Below are 13,074 nucleotides of genomic sequence, written 5' to 3'. Positions count from 1 at the left end.
CATCACAGAATAGCTGTATTGTGATATTATTAGTATCGTGGTCCATGATTCCCAGCCCTACTTATAAACACATACTTGTATATAGTATAAACAGGTTTGGCTGATTATACCCTCCATAATGTTACACATTGGACATTTAAAAGAGAAAAAACACACCCATTAGATTGACAACAAAAAAATATTTAGACAATTTTATTGTGTATCAAAATACTGTCTTACAAACACTTTTAAAGCCTTTTATTTAGGACAATAGGATCCATTTTTATGTTCTGAAATCTAGATTATGCACATAGCAAGCTGAAAGAATGAGAGGGGAGGTGGTGAGATAAACACTGAGCAGAAAAAGCGACATCTGTTCTCTTTTGTTTTTGGACATCTTGGTTTTATTTGTGTTTCTTTTCCATTTGCGTAATGACCACAACATAATCATCAGCCCATCTGTCCTTGAACAAACCTTTAAGATATTTCCCTTTTTTAAACATTGTTCATTTAAAAGTTCCACAGTGAAATGTAAAGCACGCCAAAGGCCATGTTGATGCCAGTTTGATTTTATTTTTGTAACGTGACATGCAGAGCACATGTTGGCATTACGCGCGCTAAACACACAGAAAGCATCGTTTCCCAGCGGAAGTGTTGAGAGAGTATGTGTGACGGGGAAACGAGCAAGGAAAGCTATTGTGAAATGTGTCTTCTCTCCGTTGACCTCATCTGAAAAGTATTTGAACTCTTAGGTCTCATCCCTGTTTTCAGAACAGCAGTGACTAAACGTGGATCACACTAGCAGCAGGTAAAACAACTGGGTTTAGTTAAAGAACATCATGTGGACTGGGCCAGAGCTCAGCATTTACTGCGCACCAACACTATGAAGACTGTCTTAAGTAACAGATTAAAAACAAAGTGTCACAGATTAAACCCACAGGTCAGGAAGGCGCAGACACTCTTTGCTCATATTTAACTGAATCCATTCATTTTGTATATAAGGGTAGCTCCTCCAGTGTAAAATGTGACCTTCCGTCCAATGATGGGCTTAAAAAAATCTGCTGCTGCTACACTGCTAAGCTTTTCTAGCATCCTACTCTAAGCTCAGACACATATGCTCATGCCCATGGCATAACATGGAAAATAACCTAAGGCACTGAATGCCAGCTTACAGTAATGAAAAAAGGTGCAACTTATCCCTCCATTATTTGATGGAGGAATTTACAGAAATAAGAATGGAGTGAATGGCCAAGTGAAGAATAATCAGTGTCTATTATTGTTTATTTTTGACTGAGTTTTCTGTGAAAATTGTGTATTTTTTTAAAATCTGACTCTTATTTTTTTTGTTTTAAAGTGGAATCTAAATGCAAGACCCTTTTTTTTTCTTTTCTTTTTTTTAATGATCCACCTTTAAATACTTGCACTGTAACACAATTAGCATATCTGTAATGTAGAAAGGGCCATGTAGCTGTAAACTTCTTTTGGTTTTGGACGTTCACTTGTTGCTTTTTGAACACTGGTTTCATTTTCTGGGTGTGGGCTGAGGGGGGGGGGGTTAGACAGTGATGTGGTATGGGCTGCCAGGGATGTGCTCATCACCCCATTTGACCACCAGGATGTACTCCCCCTTCTCTTTGAGCTGGTAGCTGACGTTGTACAGGCGGTTGCCCATATGCTTCACAAGGATCTCCTCACAGGGAACCTTGGGACCGTCCACACCAACAAGGAGCATGTTCCGACCTGTGGATGGAGACGGATCAGACAGAACATCTTAGTAAGTTTCTGACACAGATATCATGGTATATCTGAAAACATATGGCAGCCAGTGGGGGCAAATATGGCGCTTTTCCATTATACAGTTGTAGCAATACTCAGCTCGACTCGACTCATTTTGCTTTGCTTTGCTTTTCCATCACTGATAATACATGGTGCTTTTTTGCCATCTGATCTGACGAGGTTCCAAGCAAGCTGGGGGTGGGAATCTTTTACTCTCATGATTCGATTCCGATTTTTGTGGATACGATTCTATTCAAAATCAATTTTCGATTCAAAACGATTTGATTCATAATGATTTCTGCTTCAATCTATAGGTGTGCAAAGGATGATCTACTCCAGTCTGCTTTGCAAGACAGAATGACAAATGGAGACATTAAAGTGTATTTTTCAGATTTAGTATGTTTTGAACATTTATCCATGCTTAGTTGGAATTGTTGTAACTATTGCAAGTAACAAAAATAAAAGTGCCTCTACATAAAAATTGATTCTGGGACATTTTAGTAAATCAGAATCGTGATTCTTATGTGAATCGATTTTTTTGGCACACCCCTAGATTTTAGCCACTTAACTATTGGCTCACTTAATAAACTTCCTCACCTACTTGAGTGTACAATATCTTAAGAATATATTTGCCGTTTTCTTACGCTGTCAGACAGTTGCTTTCAACTGGAAACTGAAGTTTATAAAATGCTCACTCTTCCCCACCAAATGTCACAGACAAATTGAGTGTTTTTTCTGCTGCTGGTTTACTTGTTTGATAAGTTTGTGACATTTAGTTGAATCCAAATGAAGGACTTCAAACAGTGAATTTAAAAAATAAGAAATTTGGGCTTGCTGATTTATACAGCAGTGGATTATAAAGCCTGTGTTCTGTGACGCAAAGTAGCAGATTTTCTCAATGGAGTTTGGTGCACGACAAGATGAAGTGAGGACAATATTCTTCACATGCATATATACTTAACCTAGCATATACATTTTATACACTTTATGCAGATACACGTGTGACATGTGTCTTGGTTGCAGTCATACACACCAGCTTTGCTGCAGTCAACACTGAAGCTATTCTTCTGACCAATGAAGCCCTTGGTCAGGCCCAGGCCCTTGGCCACTACCTTCGTGGCGTCTGACTGGACAGGAAGTCCCTGCTGAGAGCAGCTGATGGCACGGGACAGAGGATCAACCATCACCGAGGAGGTTTCATGCATACTGTGGCTGGACACAAGCTTGGCACCTAGAGGACAGAGAAGAGCGTAGGTGTAATCCCACTGAGATTTTTTTTTGTTGAGGGGGGGGAGGGGGCATTTTTTAAACTATTCCTCACCAGTGATCTTGGCCTTGAAGGGGCTTCCGACAATGTGGTAAGGGCCACCGTATTTGATGGAGATGAGATAGTTGCCTGGGGCCATTGGGGTGTATGTGACCCTGTAGCCCTCAGGACACTCCACACAGTCCATCTTCACCTTGGACGGCCCGTCGATGGTCACAGCTAGAGCGCCGGCACCCGCGTTGCTCGTGTTCACCACAAAATCACAAGCAGTTCCTTGGGAAAGTGAGGAGGCGGGTGTGAGGTTTAGTTCCAGGTACGCTGTTCAAATCTGATTAATAGCAGATGCGATTTGACTGTTCACACGCACTCATAACCAAGTATCTTGACCTCGTAATTGTGTTTAGAACCCGGGGTTTGGTATTTACGAGTCGTATGTTGTGAATGCAACACACAGGCTATGTTTCCCAACAACTCAAAATAAACCAATATGAATGGATTATCAGTGGTTAAGGTTCAACAGGAGATTGAGAATAACTGATGGTTGTTAATGTTGAGTCTGAAATCTTCTTATCCTCATTGCAGCTAGAAGAAGGTCAAACTGATCTTTGAAGCTCTGGTCATCCAGATGAGCTGGTGAAGGACACAGCTTTATGCAGCTGGTTCATTATATATTTTTTTACCTGTGGTGCCTCCCTCTAGTCCTGGTCCATAGGCAGACACCATCCCTGGGTCTCCAGCCTGGCCCGTCTCTCCAACTCGGATCTTAAACGGACTACCGGGGATGTGACTTCCATTGAACTTCACATCAATGAGATAGAGGCCGTTCTCTCTGGGGATGAACCGTACTGCATATTTATCTGGACGAAAAAAAAAAACAGAAGGCGATGGGTCGACGTGTCCAAAGACACTGTCGTAGAGTTCTCCCCACACTGTGACATAACTGCAGAGCGAGCACTCAGAAGATGTCCAGACGAGTGTGGACATCCCGTCATTACCTTGGTCGATCTCCGTGACGCAGCACTCCTCCAGGGCTCCAGACGGACTGTGGACCTTTGCGTCGATCACGCCCTTCGCTCCATTAAGGCTGACGGCGAATGAAGCAGGCTGGTTCACCTTCAAACCGGACTCCTGCTCGACAACACACACTGGCAAACTCAACACCTTTTCTCCATTATTTAAACCCCAGCCAAACAACTAAACCCACATAAATAGGTGCACTGTTAACACAATACCGTCTACTTAAGGTCCAGTGTGGAGAATCTAGAGAATGCGAAGTTGAATTTTTCTGTTAAATAGTATTATATTTATGTAAGTGTTGATTCCAATCCTAAATTCTACACACTGGACCTTTAACTGTACATATGCTGTTCATACGTTACCTGGAGGTCGCTAACAGGGCTAAAGAGGAGGGCTGTGCAGTGAAAAGATAGAGATTTTCTTTTCTGTATTTTTATTTATCCCTTTAGGAAAATTCTGCATTTAACCCTAACCCTCTACTAGGAACCTTCCTAGAATATGTATGAATATGTAATAATCTTATCTTATGTATAGTTTAAGAGAAAGTTAAGAGAACAGAGGATTCTTCCTTGAATAGACTAAAGGTGTAATTTGACTGTGGGGATGCATGCAGACGAATATAGTTACACACACACACATATATATATATATATATATATATATATACACATATATACAGTGACGTGTCGTCAGGGTAGGCAGTCAAGGAAGGTTTGATTATTTTTTAAATTTTAGTATTTTTTAATTTCAGATAACTAAATTTTCATAGTCTAATAAAAGCGACTCAACAGCGCTGCTTTCTGGTCAGGCAGCGGCTGCACAAGCCGTTCGCCATAGCGTTCTATTACAGAGCAAAGGCACAGACCTCTGCCTTTCTGTCTCATCGCTGTGTATGTGACTGTTTGCGCATGTGCAGTCAGTTTCCCGTATAGTCAAAATGTCAAAAAGCACAATGCTACATTGCCTATTGACGTTACTTTACTATGTCTGTGCTGCATTTATGTTCACATTGCTTTTCGCATTATCTTCAAATGAGCAAGTGCACTCTCTCTCTAACACGCAACGACACAGTTTAAGTTTCTGTACAGTACTACAATCTTGATATTCTCAGATTGCATGGTGCGCTGTCTGCAACGTAGGAAATACTAACTTACCCTAACCCTAGAGCTCACCGCACGTCACTGCAAATATATATACATACATATATATTAGGGTACCGATATTCTGTATTTTATCAAACCGTTCAGTACACCCTGTCCGGTTCAAAACCCAACTAACATGAACTATGCAGAAACAATGGCGAGGGAACAAGACGCGGCACCGTCTTCATTTAGGTCCGCTGTGTGAGAGCATTTAGGATTCAGTGTAGACTACGATGAGAATGAGAAAATGAATGTCAACAAACTATTTATTTTTATTGGATAGCACTAAACTTTATTTATTTTTAATTTGTGTGATTTCATGTTTTCTGTTTCATTTGATCTGATATTGCACTATTGTTTAAATAAAGTTTGTGGTTTGATTATATCTGTGCTTTTAACTATTTTTACAATGTAATATTGCCTGTGCTCGTCTGAGCAGTTTTGCATTAAGATATCGAAACCGTACCGATACCATGGCCCCAAAACCGTGAGACATACCGAACCGTGGGATAACTACTGTTGCATCCCTAATATATACATATATAATGTATGAAAATCTATGAACTATGATCTATTGAACTGGCAACCCTTCAGTTACAAGCCAAGTTTACCTAAGCCAAGATAAAAATATTATCTTTCTTGGTTTTTGTGTTAAATTTCACGAAAACTTGCATCCCATCTGTAATGCTGTGGAATTTGCGATCTATTATCATGTATTGTTTCTCACCTACATGTAAGGTAAATTAATTTAATTTGCTTTTTAGTGCCATTTTGAGAGGTAAAGTTGTATTTTTTACAACCGTCACAATGAATTGCCTTTATTTTTGGTCAGAATATTTTAAATATATTTTTCGCAAGTGAGTGGAAACAGAGTGAGAAAAGAAAACAGCCCCATGTCAGACCTCTTTAACCCTTTAGCGCCCCATGTGACTTTTAGAGGCTGGCGGCTGTTGAGAGCCTTTAGAATGAGGCACGAGAAACACACACAGTCCTCTCGATATCCCAGAAGCCCTTTCACTGCCCAACAGTGCAGCAGCAGCTGATGATGACCCTACACCTGTACCTTTAAAGTTCCATTATCTTGGCCTACAAATCATGCATACTTTTACACTTAACTTTAAATGTTTGCATATGAGCATCATCCGCCTTTGTTGCACACTGTCAAAGTCCTCAAGAGTGAAGATTTGTTAATAGTTTAACTGCACAAAAACTGAACTTATAGATTGCACTGTGCAGGTATTATTTGTCTGATATTCTCTCTGCCTCCAGACTCCTTCAGTGTGCTGCTGCTGCACTGTGGGCAGTGTTCTGTGGCCTGGTGTGTGTGCACACAGATGTGTGTGTGTCTCAGAGCCTCACCTGAAGACTGGCAACAGTGAGGCGACGGGCGTCATCCGAAGGCGAGGCCACGGGGACGATGAAGGGGCTGTCGGGGATGTGTTCGTCGTTGAAACGGATGGACACCTCGTAGTCTCCTGCAGGGGCATGGATTTCACATCAGAATGGAACACCGAAAAACCAAACAAGAGAGACGGGGACGGGCCTCCACGGCACACATTTCTGACAAGATCGCTTGAAAAAACCTCAGGAAAACACATGCTCAGGACTCATCCCATCTCTTCTCTCACCAGGCTCCTGTACGATGTATGACACTCCACTGGAGCCATCCTTGCGATCCTCAAAGGCGATTTCAGCCTTGCTTGGCCCTTCCACAGCGATACTGAGGCCTCCAGCTCCAGCCTCCCTTGTCCAAATACTGAACTCAGCTACACACAACAAAAGCCAAGACAAAGTCAGGCACACGTGTTTAAAAACAAAAATGCACACGTTCATAATCCAGTCGCCACACTAACCTGGTACTCCAGCTTCTGCTCTCTCCAAGCCGGGTCCTCCGGCACGAACCTTGTGAGCTCCGCCTTCTCCGAGAGGGCCGACGGTGAACTGGAATGGGCTGCCGGGGACGTGCACGCCGTTGTATTTCACGCACACGGTGTGCACCCCCGTCTCGGTGGGGACAAAGCGAATGCAGTAGGTGTTGTTCTCGCCCTCCATGATGTCTGCCTTGTGAACCTGACCAGACGGACTGGTCACCTGAGCAGTCATGTCAGCTATGCTGATCTCTGGAGAGACACATGTTTGAATTAGTGGTGCTTTTCACTGCCGCATCGTTTTTGGTTGTGGCTTTTGTGAACACATTCTGCTGTGATCACAGTCTCAATCTCAATTTCACTCGTCGCGTGATACATATAAAATGATACACTGCGATCTAGTGGCGGGTAACACAATCGCCATGCATGATGGGAAATGTAGTTTATGATCAACGCACGCCTTAAAGCAGCATAGACCTATTTTAACACAGACTTTTAAAACCAATTAATCACTCGTGGGCCGCATAAAATGACATGGTGGGCCACTTACTTATCACCTCATACTGCTAACAAAACTCCCAGTTCCAATGTAAATGGAAAGCACAAATACTTTTTCAGTTTGAAATCTGAACCCGATAAAGTAGGACTGGAGAAACAGATTGCAGATTGACTACTGGTTGCAAAAAGTACTAGTCTGTGGAAAAATTAGCTTCTGTAATGTCAGTAAGCATAAAAATACACCAAACACCATTTCAAATGTGACCTCTTCAATTCATCAGCAACAGGGTTTTTCTGTGACAGTGACAAAATAATGTTGAGTTGTACTGCAATGTCCTGTTTTTCTCACCGGGTATTTTGAGGCTGAGGTCACACTGGCTGCCTACGTTGGCGACCGATGCTGCTCTCCTCTTCCTGGTGATGCTCTCCTTCATCCTGCCCTCCCCGGTGACCTTCACCGTGAACGCGCTCCCTGTAAACACAAACACGTTAGGCTTAAAGGTTCAGAACAGAACAACACAGTGCCACTCCACAGTCTCTCTGCGACTGTTATGAAAAGGTAAGCAAACCTGGCACATGTTGGTCTGCGAACTTGATGTTGATGATGTAATTGCCAGGCTCAGTGGGAGAGTAGGTGACTTTACAGGTGCCGTCTTCCTGGTCCTCCGTGTTTATGTCCACTTTACTGGGTCCCTCAATGGATAGACTCAGGCCGCCATAGCCTGCATCAAAACATGAGTGGCCATTAATATGGATGACTTAAAATGAAACCTAACAAACTGTCATATGTAGATACAGTGCAGGGACATTCGAAATGATACAATATCACAAAAACTCTAGGGTAAGGACAGCAAAGGATAGTATAGTATAATAAATCTATTCAGCAATACGTTTTACTTGAATTGAGTCAAAAAAATAGTAAAACAAAAAGCAATAATTATTAAAATTCAATACATTACAAACAAAAGCCATCTATAAATGCAAAAAATGTCAGTCCAACAGTTCCAGGACATTGACATTGGATGAGAAATGGAAGATAACAGGTGTGACACTAGTGTAGATAAAACAGATAAACAGCAAAATAACAGTTAATGTTGACATTCTATTTTGTTCTGATTTTGATTTAAACAGAATTTAAATGAAGTTGTAAATAAAGTAAAATCTCTATGTTCTCTTATGTAAGCCACAATATGGTATAGATACTGCCCAGATACTAAATTAAACTCAAAAATGTAATTTGTATAATTTACAAAGGTGCAAATAAACCAAACTAAACAATTACATCACTTGTCTCATGTGCGTACCTGCATCACGTGTGTCGATGATGAACTCAGCAGGCTCAAAGGTCCGAGCCTCGCTCAGGCCTGGGCCGCTCACACGCACACGGCTGGCATCACCGATCTCTGACTGGTTGATCATAACAGAGATGGGGCTGCTAGGAATGTGGCGACCGTTCTTCTTGATGTTCACCAGGTGCTCGCCGATCTCCTTCGGAACAAACGAGATGCCTGCAGGCAGAGAACGGGGTGAATACAAAAAGACCACGATATGAACAGGACAGTTTGTCCTTCGTCACACTCACTCACAGATACACACACACACATACACTTACCAACGTGTCCGTTACGCAGCATCTTCAGCAGGCAGGGCTCCTCGCGGCCCGAGGGTGTGGTGAGGGAGGCGGTCAGCTGACTGATGTCAAACTCTCCAATGTCCAGAGGGATATCTGCAGCTGAGCCCACCTTCAGATGGGACAGCCTCATGGAGTCATCGCCTGGAGACACAGCAGTGACACGGAACCGAGTGAAGCAATGACAGTTATTATATTACTTTCTTATTGCAGTAAAATGAGATGATAAGAAAAAAAGCACAATGTTACCAGTAATTCTAGCAGCGAAGGGGCTGCCGGGAATGTGCTTGTCGTTGTATTTGACCAGGATGCTGTAGTCTCCTGGCAGGACGGGCAGGTAGGACACAGTGCATGTCCCGTCCTGGTTGTCCACACAGCTGATGTCGGCCTTGGATGGACCCTCGATGGCCAGAGACAGACCACCTACAAAGACGTGACATGAATGCTGCTGTTGTTTTTGTTGCAAATACAAGTTTTTACAAATGAAGGTGCGAGTGGAAGGAGTTTGTGGTAACGAGCCCATCCATTAAACTTTGTTTATAAAACACTTCATATATCTGTGATGTGAAAACACGAGAGACAAATAATTCAACCAAAAAATAAATAATGATGTTACAGTAAATAAATACAACTAATGCTGCGTTCCAGAGCTCATCCAAACCAGTTGGACGTGGGACTTATCCGACCTCCAACTAGAAAAAATGCACTGGAATACCTGTCGAAGTGGGACCTCCTACTTGCGAAGTCGGGGCTGATCGACCTACCCCGACTTCACCAAAATGATGCTGGAGAATAATGGCGGCTCCCATGGAGTCACACGAATACGTTATAAACTTTACTTTTCTGTGTATAGAGTTGTTTTAAACACAGCAATTTTATCACAACTTTTTTTCCATGTTATGGCGTGAAATTATGTCGTTGTTATCTGTCAGAATAATAAGTTGCTGCTAATAAGTTGAATTAATTACAAGCTTTAAAAATACATTTACAGTTTCCAGTACATAGTACATACCCTCTCCAGCGTCTTTAGTGTCAACAGTGAAGACAGCAGGCTTGTTGACGGTTCCATGGATGAGTCCTGGTCCATAGGCACTGACATTACCGCTGTTCATGTAGTCCACATAGAACTGCAGGGGACTTCCTGTACACAAGGAGAAGAAGAACAAACAAATTAATGTGGATTTATGATGCCAGATTCTCCACCAACACAATTGTTCATGTGTTTTCTTCTCTTCAAAAAGATATAAAATACCAGGGATGTGGATTCCGTCGTATTTGATGTCCATCTCGTGCAGGCCGGCCTCGGTGGGAGCGTACTTGACCGTCACCGTGCCGTCCTTGTTGTCTGCGATGTCAGGTTTGGCAACTGTGCCGGATGGCATTCGCACCTCGCCTTCAGGATAAAAAAAGAAAGAAATAGAAATATACTTTTGAGACACAGAGGACAACACAAGAGGCTGGAATTCACAATCTGTGCTTTTCCATCACAATTACCCGTGATCTCTCCCTTCTGGATGGTGAACGGAATGACGAGGTCAAACGGTCTCAGCCCAGCCACATCCAGACCGTTCAATCCCATTGGCCTGTCTGTTGCCTGAGGTGACAAGAGGTTGGAGGTCAGATAAACAGCCCGGCATGATGGATGGATGGAGGAATGGATGAATGGATGTAATCAACACAGTGCAGCAGGGGCAGACAAGCTTCCAACCATCAAACAAACAAAAAATGGGACGAGACAATAATGAGGTGAAATGATGGGAGAGGACAATGGTGATCATAGTTCAGGATGATGACACCGAGACAAACTGCGAGAGAGAGAGAGAATGAGATGAGGACAAAAACTGAAAAGATAGCAGCAGGGAGCCATTTTGTAAAATGTGGAGCAGCCGACTTGCCCACATTGGTGATTCTCAAAATGGATGCTTTTGTCTCTCGACATGGAGCACTGCCAAACAGACAGGCTGCACAGTAAAATAAACAGTACGTGGCCCAAATTTCCTGTGCTGCTGAATAAAACCTGTGAGCATATGTTTTGAAATTTAAAATGTTCATTATTTCATTATGCAGCTCTGTTGCCTTGTCCATGTCTATAAGGAATCCTGTTCCTGAGATGGAGGGAGTGAAATAAAGAGAGAAAGCCCCCTTTTAAAGATGAAACACCTGCAATAAGAGGCTGATGTTGACTGACGGATGGTGGGTAAGGGGTGACAATGATGTTTAGGATAATAGAGATGATGAGACAAGGGGGAAAAAAAGAGCAAAAAGTTGAATTAAGACAAGGATAAGAGAGGCTGGAGACCGAGATTGTGGGTACCCAGGGCTGTTGAGCGTAGTACTGGGGCATTTGGCTCTGCTGCAGGAGCTGGTCTGATGGAGCTCCTTCCAGTGCCTGACAGGAATGGGAGGTGGTCGACCAGGGAGGGGGGGGGGAGGAAGGGAAGAGATTGGAAGGGAATAAAAAAGTCAGAGTGGTTTAGAAAACGTCTGGTGTCACCTGGAGCCAAATGGCAAAGCTCCTGTAGGGAGACAACCGTGACAGGGACGCCAACATTAGGTTTACTGCACCTTCATATACGTATATACAGTATGTACACAATACAAAAGCCTTTAATTCTTCATTAAAAAAGGTTAATTCTTCTCAAAAGCGAAGATTCTGTCTGGATTTGATCCACAACACTTTAAGTTTAAGAGCAATCTTTATGCAGACAATAGACGAGTTTATGTTGTTACATGACAGAGTTTACATTACTTTTATTATCACCAGTTGTGATTTAAAATATACTATATCACACTTAAAAAATGTGCACCTTTTTCTAACATTATTATCGATTGTTGATTTTTATGTCTCTACGTCTTTAATGTTTTTGCTCATTTATTGGTGAACCACAGACTATACTATACTATACTATTTCTTAGGGGTGGGTCAAAATATCAATTTGGTGATACATCGCTGTCCTTCCATGTGCAATACAATAATCCATAATGCCAGGGCAAATATTAACATTTGACCCTGACACTCTTTTTGGAGTCCCTGCTCGAAAATGACATGCCCAAACTAAATAGAGTAAATCTCTGCAGTTACAAGCTCTATGTGGATTATCTTAATATCAAAATATAGATAACATTGTGAGATTCCACCAGAGGTGTTAGTTTCACTGTAGATGCCACTTTGTCAGAGTAAATGTACATGGAACACAGAATAAATGAAGGATTTTTTGTTCTCTCGCATAGAAATATATTGCATTTTAAAGCAAATATCACCTTTAAAATATGCAGTAGGAGCTTAAAAAAAATGCGAGTAAAGTTACAGAAGTTTTAGTAAAGAGATGTCTGGGCGTTCTCTCTTTTGACACAGCTTGGCACCATCTGTGCCATTTGAGATTTCTTAGGAACCAAATTATTAAAAACCCATTTAATCTTATTGACATGTCACTATTGGTTTAAAAAAAACTTGTTTTGAAAAAAAAAAAAAACGTAATAAAACTTGTAAATGGATGCTCCTTGTGCGGCGCGTAATAACAACTCTGTGACTCTGCAGCGTCTTCAGTTACGCAGCGCCATAGCTCTGGCTTACCTTGGTCAATTAGGGTGATTGACAGCTTGTTTTAAACCTCTAAACGGGTAGATTCAGACCCCGGTCTCCAAATATGTGTGAATCACTTCATTAGCGAGTAAAAAGACATAAATGCATATGACTTTTGTGTCATATGAGATTTGTGCGGACATTCACCTTTCTCTAATCAGAACGATCTAATGTCGCTCTGTAATGATCAATCAGACCGGGATTTGTTCCCAAAGCATGTTGGGAAGTGTAGTTCTTCATTAGAAGTGGTTTTGTTCCGGTGGAAATAACTTGTTTTGATAAACAGCAAAGGTAAGACAACAATTTCTGCTTGT

The 13,074-nt window shown here is 42.0% G+C and overlaps 1 protein-coding gene across 4 annotated transcripts in view; it reads right to left on the bottom strand.

The window, feature by feature from the left end:
- Window positions 1–196: 196 nt before the first annotated feature.
- Window positions 197–13,074, bottom strand: part of flna (filamin A, alpha (actin binding protein 280)) — an 82,490-nt gene continuing 69,612 nt past the window's right edge. For 2 of the 4 annotated variants that reach the window (XM_083891108.1, XM_083891109.1), the window contains 17 exons: window positions 11,492–11,566; window positions 10,672–10,771; window positions 10,430–10,570; window positions 10,190–10,318; window positions 9,427–9,600; window positions 9,160–9,321; window positions 8,852–9,055; window positions 8,117–8,269; window positions 7,897–8,019; window positions 7,035–7,301; window positions 6,810–6,947; window positions 6,541–6,656; window positions 4,018–4,150; window positions 3,703–3,879; window positions 3,077–3,295; window positions 2,789–2,986; window positions 197–1,719 (listed from right to left, as the gene is read on the bottom strand). In XM_083891108.1, coding sequence (XP_083747234.1) covers window positions 1,535–1,719; window positions 2,789–2,986; window positions 3,077–3,295; window positions 3,703–3,879; window positions 4,018–4,150; window positions 6,541–6,656; window positions 6,810–6,947; window positions 7,035–7,301; window positions 7,897–8,019; window positions 8,117–8,269; window positions 8,852–9,055; window positions 9,160–9,321; window positions 9,427–9,600; window positions 10,190–10,318; window positions 10,430–10,570; window positions 10,672–10,771; window positions 11,492–11,566 — 2,694 coding nt within the window. In that variant the 3' untranslated portion in view covers window positions 197–1,534. The remainder of the gene's footprint in view (window positions 1,720–2,788; window positions 2,987–3,076; window positions 3,296–3,702; window positions 3,880–4,017; window positions 4,151–6,540; window positions 6,657–6,809; window positions 6,948–7,034; window positions 7,302–7,896; window positions 8,020–8,116; window positions 8,270–8,851; window positions 9,056–9,159; window positions 9,322–9,426; window positions 9,601–10,189; window positions 10,319–10,429; window positions 10,571–10,671; window positions 10,772–11,491; window positions 11,567–13,074) is intronic. The other 2 variants (XM_083891110.1, XM_083891111.1) reach the window with 1 other exon arrangement.

Source organism: Microchirus variegatus, assembly GCF_963457635.1.
Source record: "Microchirus variegatus genome assembly, chromosome: 6".
In the NCBI taxonomy this organism is placed as follows: domain Eukaryota; kingdom Metazoa; phylum Chordata; class Actinopteri; order Pleuronectiformes; family Soleidae; genus Microchirus; species Microchirus variegatus.
Note: the sequence above shows the minus strand (reverse complement) of the source record. Positions and strands in the feature narration are given on the sequence as shown.